The sequence below is a fragment of the Megalobrama amblycephala genome, linkage group LG4 (assembly GCF_018812025.1).
Source record: "Megalobrama amblycephala isolate DHTTF-2021 linkage group LG4, ASM1881202v1, whole genome shotgun sequence".
In the NCBI taxonomy this organism is placed as follows: Eukaryota; Metazoa; Chordata; class Actinopteri; order Cypriniformes; family Xenocyprididae; genus Megalobrama; species Megalobrama amblycephala.
The window spans coordinates 18,200,430-18,214,043 of record NC_063047.1 but is presented as its reverse complement, the minus strand read 5'-3'; the positions used below and the strand labels follow the sequence as shown (position 1 = coordinate 18,214,043).

Below are 13,614 nucleotides of genomic sequence, written 5' to 3'. Positions count from 1 at the left end.
ACAGACTGCAAGTGTTTAAAAATGAAAATAGCGACGGCTCTTGTCCGTGAATACAGTAATAAACGATGGTAACTTTAACCACATTTAACAGTACATTAGCAACATGCTAACAAAACATTTAGAAAGACAATTTACAAATATCACTAAAAATATCATGTTATCATGGATCATGTCAGTTATTATTGCTCCATCTGCCATTTTTCGCTGTTGTTATTGCTTGCTTACCTAGTCTGATGATTCAGCTGTGCACAGATCCAGACGTTAATGGCTGCCCTTGTCTAATGCCTTTCATAATGTTGGGAACATGGGCTGGCATATGCAAATATTGGGGGCGTACACCCCGACTGTTACGCAACAGTCGGTATTATGTTGAGATTCGCCTGTTCTTCTGAGGTCTTTTAAACAAATGACATTTACATAAGAAGGAGGAAACAATGGAGTTTGAGACTCACTGTATGTCTTTTCCATGTACTGAACTCTTATTTAACTATGCCAAGGTAAATTCAATTTTTGAATCAAGGGCACCTTTAATTAGGTGTCCTTTACAATGCAGAGAACTGAAACCATTCAGCTGCGTACAAGATCAAGATTGCAATTTATAGATTTCACATCTGAAAGAGAGGCGTACGCTCATTTTCTGTGTACACGTCCATTCTATGGATCACACGTACGCACATCTGAGAAATGATTGTAAGATCAAATTTAACACAGTTTCTGTGCAACATTTTATAAATGAGGCTCAGGAACTAAACAGTGTTACTGACAGACTGGGAAGAGAGGAGCTGCAACTATGTCAAATATGGGAAAATAATGTGCTTTTTGAACACATGAAAACAAGCATGAAAACCAATTCTAGTAGAGCACAAAACCAAAATCAAGACTTTGAAAAGAGCATAATAGATCCCCTAAAAAATAATGAAAACACAGACACATGTTGTAGTTCAGTCTTTAATTAGAAAATCTACTTATATACAGTATACATGTACTGTAGCAAATCTTGTTGATTCCATAGGCCGCATGATAACCCCCTAGGTCATCGTAATATTATAAATAAAGTTTTATTTGAAATGTCTATTCAGCTGTTATCCCCATCACGGGAACACATGCTCTCTTTGTCCATCCGTCAGCGCTGAATTGAGTATCAGTCATCGCTCTCTGGCTTTGACAGACATAAAAAAAAAAACGAAACGAAACAAGATCAGTCAAGACAACATGGCAGTCGGAAACCTGAGTCAGAACGTTTTGGATAGAACATACACCCTGAATCCAGTTTAACAACAGCAGCGATTGAAGTGGAGTTATAGGTAGAGAGAGTTCCCCCTCATTTGTAGAAAGAAACAAGTTGAAACGGCAGGTTTGGTGCGGAGAACACACACAGATGAAGTGAACCTAGTATAATAATGTTATCATTAACATTTATAATGAAATGTGGCAAATACATACATTCCCATTGCAGCCCAAGAGGACAGTCGGAATAAACCAAAACATCCTTCTAAAAGAGACAGAAGGCGACTGGTTCGTTATAATATACGCAATCAAAAGATACAATGCAGAGGGGAAAAACACATCACAGTAAAAAGAAGTTATTATTTCATATTTGATCATTAAAAATCTGTCATTCCTTAACCTACCAGCCTCCTCTGTTGGTAGAAAGAGTTGAGGCTTTTCCCGATGGTTAAAATCTTGTCATATTGATCTGTAGCAGGCACTAAAGTACTATGGCCAAAGAGGGTTTGTCATCAGACCCTGAATGTGGTTGCTATTTACATTTTCGTTAAAAAAAAAAAAAAAGATCACGATCCCTTTACCTGTCAGAGTCTGGTGTGGTTAAAGTTATAATATCTTTGATACACATGGGAATAGATAATACGGTTCACTTGCTCTTTCTGGCTTTTAAGGTTCCGACTGCGTTTGTTTTGGTGTGCGTTTATGTACAGTTCGTTTGCAGGCAGTGGAAGTAAGTCTTTGAAACTGACGCAGAAACAGCAGCAAGTTCTCGGTCCTTGGCATCCAGAGTCCAGCTGATGGTTTTGTCTGTTCTCGGCGATGGCTGTGGCTTCAAACGTTAATATAATTGTTCAATTAGATTGTTGGTTGGTTTTGCTAGTACATTCGAGTGACAGCAGAGAGCATTAGTGCTCTGATATGATTAAGGACCGTCAGTCCAGGAAAGGCCGACCTTAAGAGGCTGATTTCTCCATCCAGATGAGACAAGGATGCATGTCTCATATTTATCACATATTCTCTCTGTCTTTTCCTTTTCTAAGCTTCTTGGAATCCTTCTATTCTTTATATTTTCCCCATCTATCTCTTTGCCTCTGTTCACATAGGCCCGTTCAGTTCTGATCGGTTTGGCCGCCAGCCCTACTGGCCCGACTTTTTGTCCTTCTGGAAACTGAAACTCGTGCGACGGTTCAGTTTGCGTTGTTTCTGGGCGAAGTAATCCGCCCTCGACGTGCTGGCACGAGACTCCAGGATGTAGTTCACCTGGAAGAGGAAGAGGAAACAACACACTTGCTGTGAAAGGGATCATATTTATACAAATACATAGACTGTAAAAAAAGATGGACGACGCTTCCTTCCATTGTACTGAACCGAAGCCAAAACGGACGCCGATGGGCTCTGACACGTTACGCAAAAACGTAAAAAAAAAAAGAAGTTTGGAGCCTGGGCATGCGCAGAAAGACTCGTCAGTGGAGCCCGGAGGCGGAGTCGCCCAGACGACTGCGTCATCATTGATGTATTTTAAATAGGCTATATAAATTATACACAATTTAAAATTCTACTTATAAAATAATAGGCTATTCTGTTTCTAGAGCAATAATATTTTTGAAACAGCAAATTCAGTAGATAAACTCAACATAATATGCCACTAGAAACAACTCTAAAATGTCAGAAACGGTCGTGCCATTTTAAATAAAGGTTTAAACTAACGTTACAGGATATTGATTGCTGTAGACAGTGCTCTATAATTAGGGTAGGCTATCATTAGTTTTATCCTGCTAATTATTATTTTATACCCATAAAAATAATTAGTAACTGCCAGATAACGATCACCTGTTTTTTTCCCGTCATGGCTAACGTTAGGCATGTTGTCTTAACTAATAACGTTTATTAATTAGCTTATGAAGCCCACATTTAACGTTACCGAGAAAAGCTCAGATATCCGTCAGATCCTGTAGGTCAGTTAGTACAGTTTACTGCTGAACAGCTCATTTTGTCGGTGTGAAATAACACAAAAATTTAAAATTAATAGTTAGTTATATATCTTGAATCTCCCCTCGAAGCCCCGACAGTCCTCAGTGAAGCTGTCAATCAACTGTGAATCACGATGACGCACCCCGTTTCTATTGCTAGTTAAAATCAAACTTATCACAAAAACGAATAATTGAATATAAATCAGCATGATAACAACTACCTTAAATGACCAAAACCATCTTTTGGAAAATTTTATTTGAAGCATAATTTATGTTTTAACTTAAGTCTCATTCGTCTGCATTGAGCGGGCGGGGTTTATGACCTGTACTGCATCCAGCCTCCAGGGGGCGATCAAAGAGCCCGCAGCGTCACTTTTCAGGACGTATGAGGCACACCTGTACAAATACACAAAAAGTGCCCCTATTTATGCTATTTTAAAGGCTCCTAATTTTATTTTGGAGTCTCCTATATTAGGTTTACAGGCATTCAAGGTCAAAAAACACTTTCATTTTCTCATAATATACAATGAAGCATCACCTTTTTCTCAGTGTCCGAAACGGTTCACTAAAGGATTCAGTCTCTCTAAGCCCCTCCTTTCCGAGAGCCTACTCTGCTCTGATTGGTCAGATGGTTCATTGTGTTGTGATTGGTCTAATGCTTATAGCACGTGTTGGAAATCAAACGCCTATTTCCATATCTGAATTTCAGCTCCGGATCTTCCTCAGCACTTGATACAAACAGTAATGATGGCGTCCATTTTACCATATCAATTCCAGCGTGAGTCCTCATTTTTTGAAGTGCATCAAAGTGGATTGACAGCGCGGAAACAGCATGTTCTTGACATGTCAACAACACAAACCAAACTGCAAACAGCTACAACTACAGTGTTTGAGGGCAGGGCAAAGTAGACGTCAATCAAGCACTCTACAAGATAAGACATTTATCAGATTCTTAGGCTCTGTTGTGCAACAAATCCTCCGCCATGGTCTTGACAGTCATCTCACCTTACTCTCGTCACATGATCAGTGAACTGTGATTCCTGCTGCACTACGCAAGACTCTGCAGCTCGTGCTGGATGAGCTGGATGGGATTGAAGCGACCATTATCCAACTGAATGAAATGGTTTGTATTTCTATAAAAAGCAAAATGTCTGTGGAGGTGTAATGTAAACGAAGCGGTGGCATATTATATCCTAATTTCACCCTCACACTGCGTCATGGCAATATCACAAGAACTTTTTTGCCTCCATGAGAAATCTAGTCACATTTTAATCTCGCGAGATCTCGTTGGCACAAGATCTCATCACACCCCTACTGACGACTCGTTTCGGCAGTTCAGAATCGATTCTTTCTTTTGGGAGACAATAACTTTATTTGTCGTGCACTTTTATCTTTAAAACTTTGCAGACCTTTTACATTCACAAACAGCTATATTACATTACATGAAAGGCAATATTTGAAAAAGCATAATGGGGGCACTTTAAAACATACAAAAATATAAAATCTCAGTTGAACCCTACCTTTAGGACAATCTCATTGACAGTAGCAGCATCACACTCGAAGTACAGAGCTTTGTAGTCGTGGTTGCTTAGATATGTGAGCTTAAATATTGCATGACCTACAAAGAAAGCATAAAGATCTTCTTACACTCAGGAAAGAAGCAGAGACACGTGACATGATTGGGGATGCAACTTCTAAATGACCACCATGGTTCAACATACAGAGAGCATGTGAGCTTACTGCCAGGTGATGGGAGTACATTTTTGGGAAATCCATGTTTTTATGTATAAATAAAAATCCTTATGCTACCATTGCGCTATTTTTTTATTATTATTAATCTTAGCTTTTGACAAATTATTTTATTTTTTCATTTTTTTTAGTTATTATAGCCCAACAAAAATAATAGTCTAATCAAAAGCTTCATGCAAATTGACATTAAATTAATTTGAATTTTGAATGCAGTATTAAATCTGGTAAATCTATATATACACACACATTTCTTATATATTTATGAAATTAATTTGAATTTTTAAATGCATTTAAATCTGGTAAATCTATATATACATACATTTATTATATATAATGTTGCAAAGCTAGGGGTTGGTAAGATTTTTTTATTTATTTATTTATTTATTTATTTATGCAAGAAAATGATGCATTTATTTGATCAAAAATAGAGTAAAAACCTTGTGAACAATTATTACAATTTAAAATATTGTAATATTGTTTTCTATTAGAATATATTTAAAAATGTAATTTATTCCTGTGTTCAAAGGTGAATTTTCAGCATCATTACTCCAGTCTTTTTTGCAGCTCAAGAAACATTTCTGATTATTATCAATGTTGAAAACAGTTGTGATGCTTCATATTTGGAAACATTGTATACATTTTTTGTGGGGTTTTTGTTAAAAAGAAACTTTGAAAAACAGAATTTATGTGAAACAGCATGTCTTTACCATCACTTTTGATCTATTTAATGCGTCCTTGCTGAAGAAATTATTTAGTGATAAACAAGAGCCTAACCGAAGGTATTGTTGGGTGCATAAACTGAATAAAATATGACTGTGTTAAACACAATTAATTAATCTCATAAATTAAGATGTTAACTTTGGCATCTTTGAATATGAACACAGGACACATAATAAAATAAATGGCCCTGCTCCAAAAAACAAACGCTCAGTTCCGACTGTGAGACTGGAGCATTTCCAGGCGTAGTCGGAGCATCCGTGTGCGGCACAGCGCCTGTGAGCAGACTTCAGCAATCTGTCTGCACTTCATCAATCACCGTTAGCAGCACGCGTCTGGAGAGCTGCGCTCGTGTCCCTGTCATATCCGCTAAGAAGAGATGTCTGCATCACTTACCAATGCAAACCTTACAGAAAGGCTGCGTAAATAGATTTTGTTTTCTGTAACGGAGTTCCCTGTAAGTGTAATGCAATATAAATCCCTTGGTGAGTTTGCAGTGCCACAACTATATCTGTCAGTCGGCAGTGATGTGGGGACATCAAAAGAGTTAATACAAAAACCAGAAGTGTCTTCTCTGAGGTGGCAAGAACGGCAGTGACTATATTATTTTTGGTAACACTTTACAATAAGGTCTCATTTGTTGACATTAGTAAATGCAATAACTGACAATGATCAACATATTTTTACAGCATTTATTAACCTTTGTTAATGTTACTTAATAAAAATGCTGGTTCATTAATGTTAAAAGATACAACTTTTGATCTTCAAAATGCATTAGTAAATATTAAGATTAACATTAGCTAGGATTAATAAATGCTGTAGAAATATTGTTCAACATTGATAGTAATCAGAAAATGTTTCTTGAGCAGCAAATCAGCATATTAGAATGATTTCTGAAGGATCATGTGACACTTAAGGCTGGAGTAATGATGCTGAAAATTCAGCTTTGATCACAGGAATAAATTATATTTTACAATATATTCAAATTATTAACAGTTATTTTAAATTATAATACATTTTCATAATATTACTGATATTACTGTATTTTTTTTTTTTTTTTTATCAAATAAATGCAGCCTTTGTAAGCAGGAGAGACTTCTTTCAAAAACATAAAAAAAAGTCCCAAAATCTTTGCATGGTGATATATATATATACTTTAGTAAAGTATGAGCAGAACTGACTTGGACTCTTCTCCTCCACCAGGTCACAGGCACACAGCAGATCCGAGTCTATGGAGATCGGCTTCTGTCGGATCCAGAACTTCGTGCTTGTCTTCTGATTGGTGACAGGGTCGATCTCTACCTTTTCACCAGAAATTCCTGGAAAAGTGAAAAGGTTTTATCATAAAAATCACAAATCACCTGGGGAAACTATAGATTTTGACTGTCATTTTTTATCTAAAGGGTTTACAAAAGAATGGCATCCAAGTTTTAAAGATTAACAGATGTGTGAATTTGTTTTCCCTGTTATTTAAATACGAATGGAGACTGAAACGGATTCTGTGGGAAACGGAGTGAGAGAGAGAGGGGTCTGGAATATTATTACAAGTCTATCTCACAAGCACACACAAAGTCCATCCATAATGGATGTGACAGCTGTCCATCATTCACATGACATAAAAAATAGCATGCAAACATCAGTGTGTCAGAAAAAAAAATTCCAGCCTGTCAATCAGACTGAAATTCCAAAGGAGATTCCACAGCTTCCTGCACACACAGGCTTCCTGCGCCTGGAGCGCTGCTGTAATTGGGATGGAGCTGTGACTGTAGCAACCGTCAAGTGTGCTAGAATATTTTTTTGTGTTTTCACAAAACAGTACTGTGTTTGATCTGGAGACCCTCAGCCAAACTTTTGTTCATGTGTGGAGAAACTGAGAAGTCAGGAGAAGCCAGGGAGAACTGGAGAGACTTTTGTTACAGGAATTTTTTTTAGTGTTAGCATTTTGTGGCATACTAAATTAAATTGCTAATCTTCGGAACACAAATTAAGATATTTTTGTTGAAATCCGATGGCTCAGTGAGGCCTCCATAGGGAGCAATGACTTTTCCTCTCTCAAGATCCATAAAGGTACTAAAAACATATTTAAATCAGTTCATGTGAGTACAGTGGTTCAATATTAATATTATAAAGTGCCGAGAATATTTTTGGAGCGCCAAAAAAAAACAAAATAACGACTTATTTGTGTATCGAATCTGCTGTTCTGAGTGCCAAAGTCACGTGATTTCAGCCGTTGACAGTTTGACACACGATCCGAATCATGATTCGATACACTGATTCATTTGTGCTCCGATGCTTCATGAAGCAGTGTTTTGAAATCGGCCATCACTAAATAAGTGGTTATTTTGTTTTTTTGGTGCACCAAAAATATTCTTGTCACTTTATAATATTAATATTGAACCACTGTTCTCACATGAACTGATTTAAATATGTTTTTAGTACATTAATGGATCTTGAGAGAGGAAATGTCATTGCTCCCTATGGAGGCCTCACTGAGCCATCGGATTTCAACTAAAATATCTTAATTTGTGTTCCGAAGATTAGCAAAGGTTTACGGGTGTAGAACGGCATGAGGGTAAGTAATAAAATACATTATTTTCATTTTTGTGTGAACTAACCCTTTAACTAACATGAACTAACCATGAGTAATACATTTGTTACTGTATTTACTAATCTTCGTTAATGTTAGTTAATGAAAATACGGTTGTTCATTGTTTGGTCATGTTGGTTTACAGTGCATTAACTAATGTTAACTAGATTTTAATAATGTATTAGTAAATGTTGAAATTAACATTAACAAAGATTAATAAATGCTGTAGAAGTGCAGATCATTATTAGTTCATGTTAAGTAAAGTAGTTAATTAATGTTAACTAATGAACCTTATTGTAAAGTGTTACCATAACGATTATATGTTTACACACACACACATATATATATATATATATATATATATATATATATATATATATATATATATATATATATATATATATATATATATATATATACTATACTTTTAGAACAACAACAATATACTACATACTATTATAATATGATTCTACGCTATATTATACCATTCCATACTATATTACAGTACAGTACTCTTTTTTGTCCCACTGATTCTGAAGAGAAAACTCTCTGAATGTTGGTCTGTGTATCGGCAGAAGTAGAGTCTAGTGTAAAACACAGGGATTTGGAATCTGTACCTAGCTGTACATCTGTGGTAAAGCGGAGCTTGTGGATCATGCTGATCTTGAAGGACTTGTAGTGGTGACTGCTCAACATGTCCTGTACCGTAGTGATGTCTATAGGCGGGTCTTCCTCTGAGCTCTCCTCGCCTCGAGAACCTACAGAAGGAGAATATTTGTGCACTTTTAACATTGCTGTTGTTTTGCAACAATGAATGTGATCAATAAAGTGCATCTATTCATCTAAATGAAGGAAAAACTCTCCCTGAAATGTTTTAAAGGGGTCCCATTATGCTTTTTCACATGTTTTACTTTCTTTAGTGTGTAATATTACTGTTTAAGCATGAAAAAGGTCTGGAAAGTTATAAAGCAACAGAATTTGCTGTGTAAGGACTACAACACACGGCTGGTAGGGATTACAATGAGCTTCTTCCTGGGATAGTGACATCACTAACCCTAAAATTTACATAAACCCCGCCCCTGAGAACACACAACAAAGGGGGCGAGGCCATGTTGGGCTGCTTTAGAGAAGAGGAAAAGTTGTTGTAGTAGAGTGTTGTTGACATGCCGTCATTTTACTCCACAGAAACTACATAAATTTATCCACTAACCATTCAGAAACGTTCAGTTTCATTCTAAAAGTTGTAACTTCTTCCTGAGTCTCTCCATCAGTGTCGACTCCGGTTTGAACAATGTAAGGCTGAACACCGTTACTGACAATCCTCATTTTGGCTGCGTGAGATTCTCCAGCTTTGTTGTTGTTGAGCAACCGAAGTGTGAGCGGTTAAAGCTCCGCCCTCTTCTGGAAAGGGGGCGGGGAGCAGCAGCTCATTTGCATTTAAAGGGACGCAAACAAAAACGCTGTGTTTTTGCTCATACCCAAATAGGGGCAAATTTGACAAGCTATAATAAATGATCTGTGGGGTATTTTAAGCTGAAACTTCATAGAAGCATCCTGGGGACACCAGAGACTTACAAAAAGGGGCATAATAGGAGATCTTGTAAAAGGGGCATAATAGGTCCCCTTTAAATAATTCCCACCCAAAATAAAGGGGAGGGGCCTGGTTGAGTTAGTTAGTAGTGTGTTGAAACTTGCGGTTATGGTTAAGGGGCGGGACATTTTCCAAACACGCTCGAAGCAGTTAACCAATCACAACACAATGGTCCAACCGACCGATCAGAGCACACTGTGCTTTTCAGAAGGAGGGGCTTCATAGAGACAGGAACTAAACAGAGCGTTACTGACAGACTGGGAAGAGAGGAGCTGCAAAAATGTCAAATATGAGAAAAATAATGTGTTTTTAGGACATTCAAGCATGAAAACCTGTTCTAGTAGAGTTCAAAATCAAGACTTCGAAAAAGGGCATAATAGGTCCCCTTTAAAAATGCTACATGAGTGTGCAATGTTCGAAGATGGAAGCAGCATCAGTAATGTCAACAAAACTCACTGTTTTCTCTAACCAAGCAGAACTCCAGCGTTCCCTGGCTCTCCAGCGTACTGTCCAAATCCACTGCCACATTCGGTTCTGTTTGCTTCTCTAGTCGATACATGGGACCTGAAACAAATCCAACATTAGCATTTGATTTGAGCTGTTAAGTTTAGTTGAACGTGGTTGCACTTGGATCAAGTGTACTGGTTGAGCTGAAAGATCATTACATGCAATATAATATTCAAAGATCATGTGTTTATGACATTAAGCCATACTCTTGTTGCAGCTACATAAGCAGAGTCATACCATATAAATTTGTTTGTTTGTTTTATTGGATTTATTTTCCTTAAAGGGTTAGTTCACCCAAAAATGAAAATAAATGTCATTAATTACTCACCCTCATGTCATTCCACAACCGTAAGATCTTCATTCATCTTTGGAACACAAATTAAGATATTTTTGTGAACACGCGTTGGAGACTGATACGGAAGAGAGGACATTTTTGAATAAAGTTGTTATTTTGACACACAAAAAGTATTCTCGTCACTTCATAACATTAGGGTTGGACCACTGTAGCCACATGAACTGTTTTAAATACATCTTTAGTACCTTTCTGGGGATTGAAAGTGTAAAATAACTTGCTGTCAATGGAGGCCTCACTGAGCCATCGAATTTTATCAAAAATATCTTAATTTGTGTTCCAAAGATGAACGTAGGTCTTATGGTTGTAGAACGACATGAGGGCGAGTAATTAATGACATCATTTTCATTTTTTAAATATATTATAATCAAAGATCAAATATGTAGATTCGGTAAACAAATCACAACTATAAAAGATTTTTGTTTCCGATGGAAAACAACTGCAAGTAGCATAATCAATTTAATTAAAGACAACAACAACAAAAAAAAATTAGTCCATGCCTAATTGTAACAAACACCAGAGTTTGCACTATAAATTGTACGGCAGCATGAGTTGCAGTCAGAATTGAATGCGAGGAGATAAAAAGACAAAAAAAAAAACAAAAAACAAAAACAAAAAAAAAACATTCTATATGCATTGTTCTTGATGCAACTGATCTAGTCTGATTCACCAACAAATAACTCTTATGAACCAGTTCTTTTGATGAATCAATCAAACAGATTCACAGTTATCTGCCTGAATCAGAATTACTTTTTGAATCAGTTACTGAATTAACAGCTGAGTGGATGTTTACAATTTAAACAATATAAACAATCATTTTTAAACATGTACATTACTGTTCAAAGGCTTAGGGTCAGTACGATTGTTTTTTTTAAAAGAAATTAATGCATTTAATCAGCAAGAATGCATTACACTGATTAAAAGTGACAGTAAAAACATGTATAATGTTACAAAAGATTTCCATTTCAAATAAATGCTGTTCTTTTCAACTTTCGATTCATCAAAGAATCCTAAAAAAATGCATCATGGTTTCCACAACTGTTTTCAACACTGAACAGCAACAGAAATGTTTATTGAGCAGCAAATCATCATATTAGAATAATTTCTGAAGGATCATGTGACACTGAAGACTGGAGTAATGATGCTGAAAATTCAGATTTGATCACAGGAATAAATTACATTTTAAAATGTATTCAGATAGAAAATAGTTATTTTATATTGTAATAATATTTCACAATTTTACTGCATTTTGGTGAGCATGAGAAAACACTAAAAAAAAATCTTACCAATCCTGAATTTTTCAACAATAGTGTATACCCACAATCACAAAGACACACGATGAATCATGTAGCTTGGTTTATCTCAAGTACACTGTAGTTTCTTCTTTTTCATTACATTAATACTTTGAACCTTTGAATAGTTTAATACAATCATAGAGAGCCCTTGAGAGAGGATAGCCATCATAAATGACTTCAGGGTGACCAGAGCAATTCAAAAACTCTCTTAGAGATGGTGTGATGGGATACAGAGCTATTGGTTTCTCTCTTCATAATGTCGCTTGATTAATATTGCTCAGTGCAAACAATCTAATTTGACTTTTTTTGTCCAATCAGATGGTATCAACCCACCAAAGACCTAATGACTGATTAACTTTGACTGATCATCACAAACCTTTCTCTCTCAGGTTTGAGAAGATAAGTCAATAACTACTGCCTTGCAGGAGCAATTGATGGCTATATAACCAAAAAATGGCTTTATTGGATCCTGTTTATTTCTTGTCAGAGGCAGGAAAAAAGGCCCAGAGGTAGGATCAAGTCTTTCCCCTCGTTTTATGCCAGAAAAGGAGGAAAAAAACAATACACAGAAGCTGCCAATCTAAATAGGGCAAACACTCAAGGCGATATTTACCCTTTTGCAAATACCATGGTTTTCCAAAATGTCACCAGAGCCTCCGAAAGCTTATGACCTCTACGGAGAAAGAAATATGTTCACGACACCCTCGAGCACAATGTGAGATATATCAGAACACAAACAAAGTCAACGAGTGAATCAATTCTATACAACACTCCAGTTCTGGACTTGACGTGCAAGAATCGGACTACTTGAGAGTATATGGAAGAAGCGGAGAGAGAGTGTCGCTCTGAATCCCTGTAACTGCTGTGACACTGAAGAGCAAGAGACTGTGACTAATTCAGAAACACACAATCTGACCTTTTACAACCTTTCCTGCGACCCTGCACTGATCTCAATGAGCTGAGAGATTGCTTTTTTTTTCGGTTTTATCCTCCGCCAGGTGAAAACTGTAAGTCTGACCGCTTAGTAAAGTAACAGCAAATAACAAATCATTTTGAAACAAGGCAATACAGTTCATTAGCCAGAACATAACTGTACGCTGATTGAATCTAGATATTATATAATTACACTACAATTAAAAGTTTTGGGGGTCAGTAAATGTTTCTGAATGTCTCTTCTGCTCATCAAGACTTCATTTATTTGATAAAAAAATGCAGTAAAAACAGTAATATTATGAAATATTTTATCAATTTACAATAACTGTTTTCTATTGTAATATATTTATAAATCTAATTTATTACTGTGATGCAACAGAATCAATACTCCAGTCTTCAGTCACATGATCCTTCAGAAAACATTCTAAAATGCTGATTTGCTGCTCAAGAATCATTTCTTATTAATGTTGAAAACTGTTGTGTTTCATAATTTTGTGGAAACTATGAGAATTTTTTTTCAGAATTCTTTGATGATTAGAAAGTTCAGAAGAGCAGCATTTATTTCAAAATAGAAATCTTTTTGTAACATATATATCTTTATTGCCACTTTTTATCACTTTAATGTGTCCTTTCTGAATAAAAGCACTAATTTTGTTAAAAAAATAAATAAAAAAAAGTCTTACTGA

General features: G+C 36.2%; 1 protein-coding gene across 1 annotated transcript in view; it reads right to left on the bottom strand.

Moving 5' to 3' along the window:
- Positions 1-934: 934 nt before the first annotated feature.
- mapkap1 (MAPK associated protein 1) overlaps positions 935-13,614 on the bottom strand; it is a 48,734-nt gene continuing 36,054 nt past the window's right edge. Inside the window, exons 8-12 of the mRNA XM_048188036.1 lie at positions 10,298-10,405; positions 8,868-9,008; positions 6,845-6,982; positions 4,718-4,815; positions 935-2,487 (exon numbers count right to left, since the gene is read on the bottom strand). Of these exons, the coding sequence (XP_048043993.1) occupies positions 2,365-2,487; positions 4,718-4,815; positions 6,845-6,982; positions 8,868-9,008; positions 10,298-10,405 (608 nt within the window). The 3' untranslated portion in view covers positions 935-2,364. The remainder of the gene's footprint in view (positions 2,488-4,717; positions 4,816-6,844; positions 6,983-8,867; positions 9,009-10,297; positions 10,406-13,614) is intronic.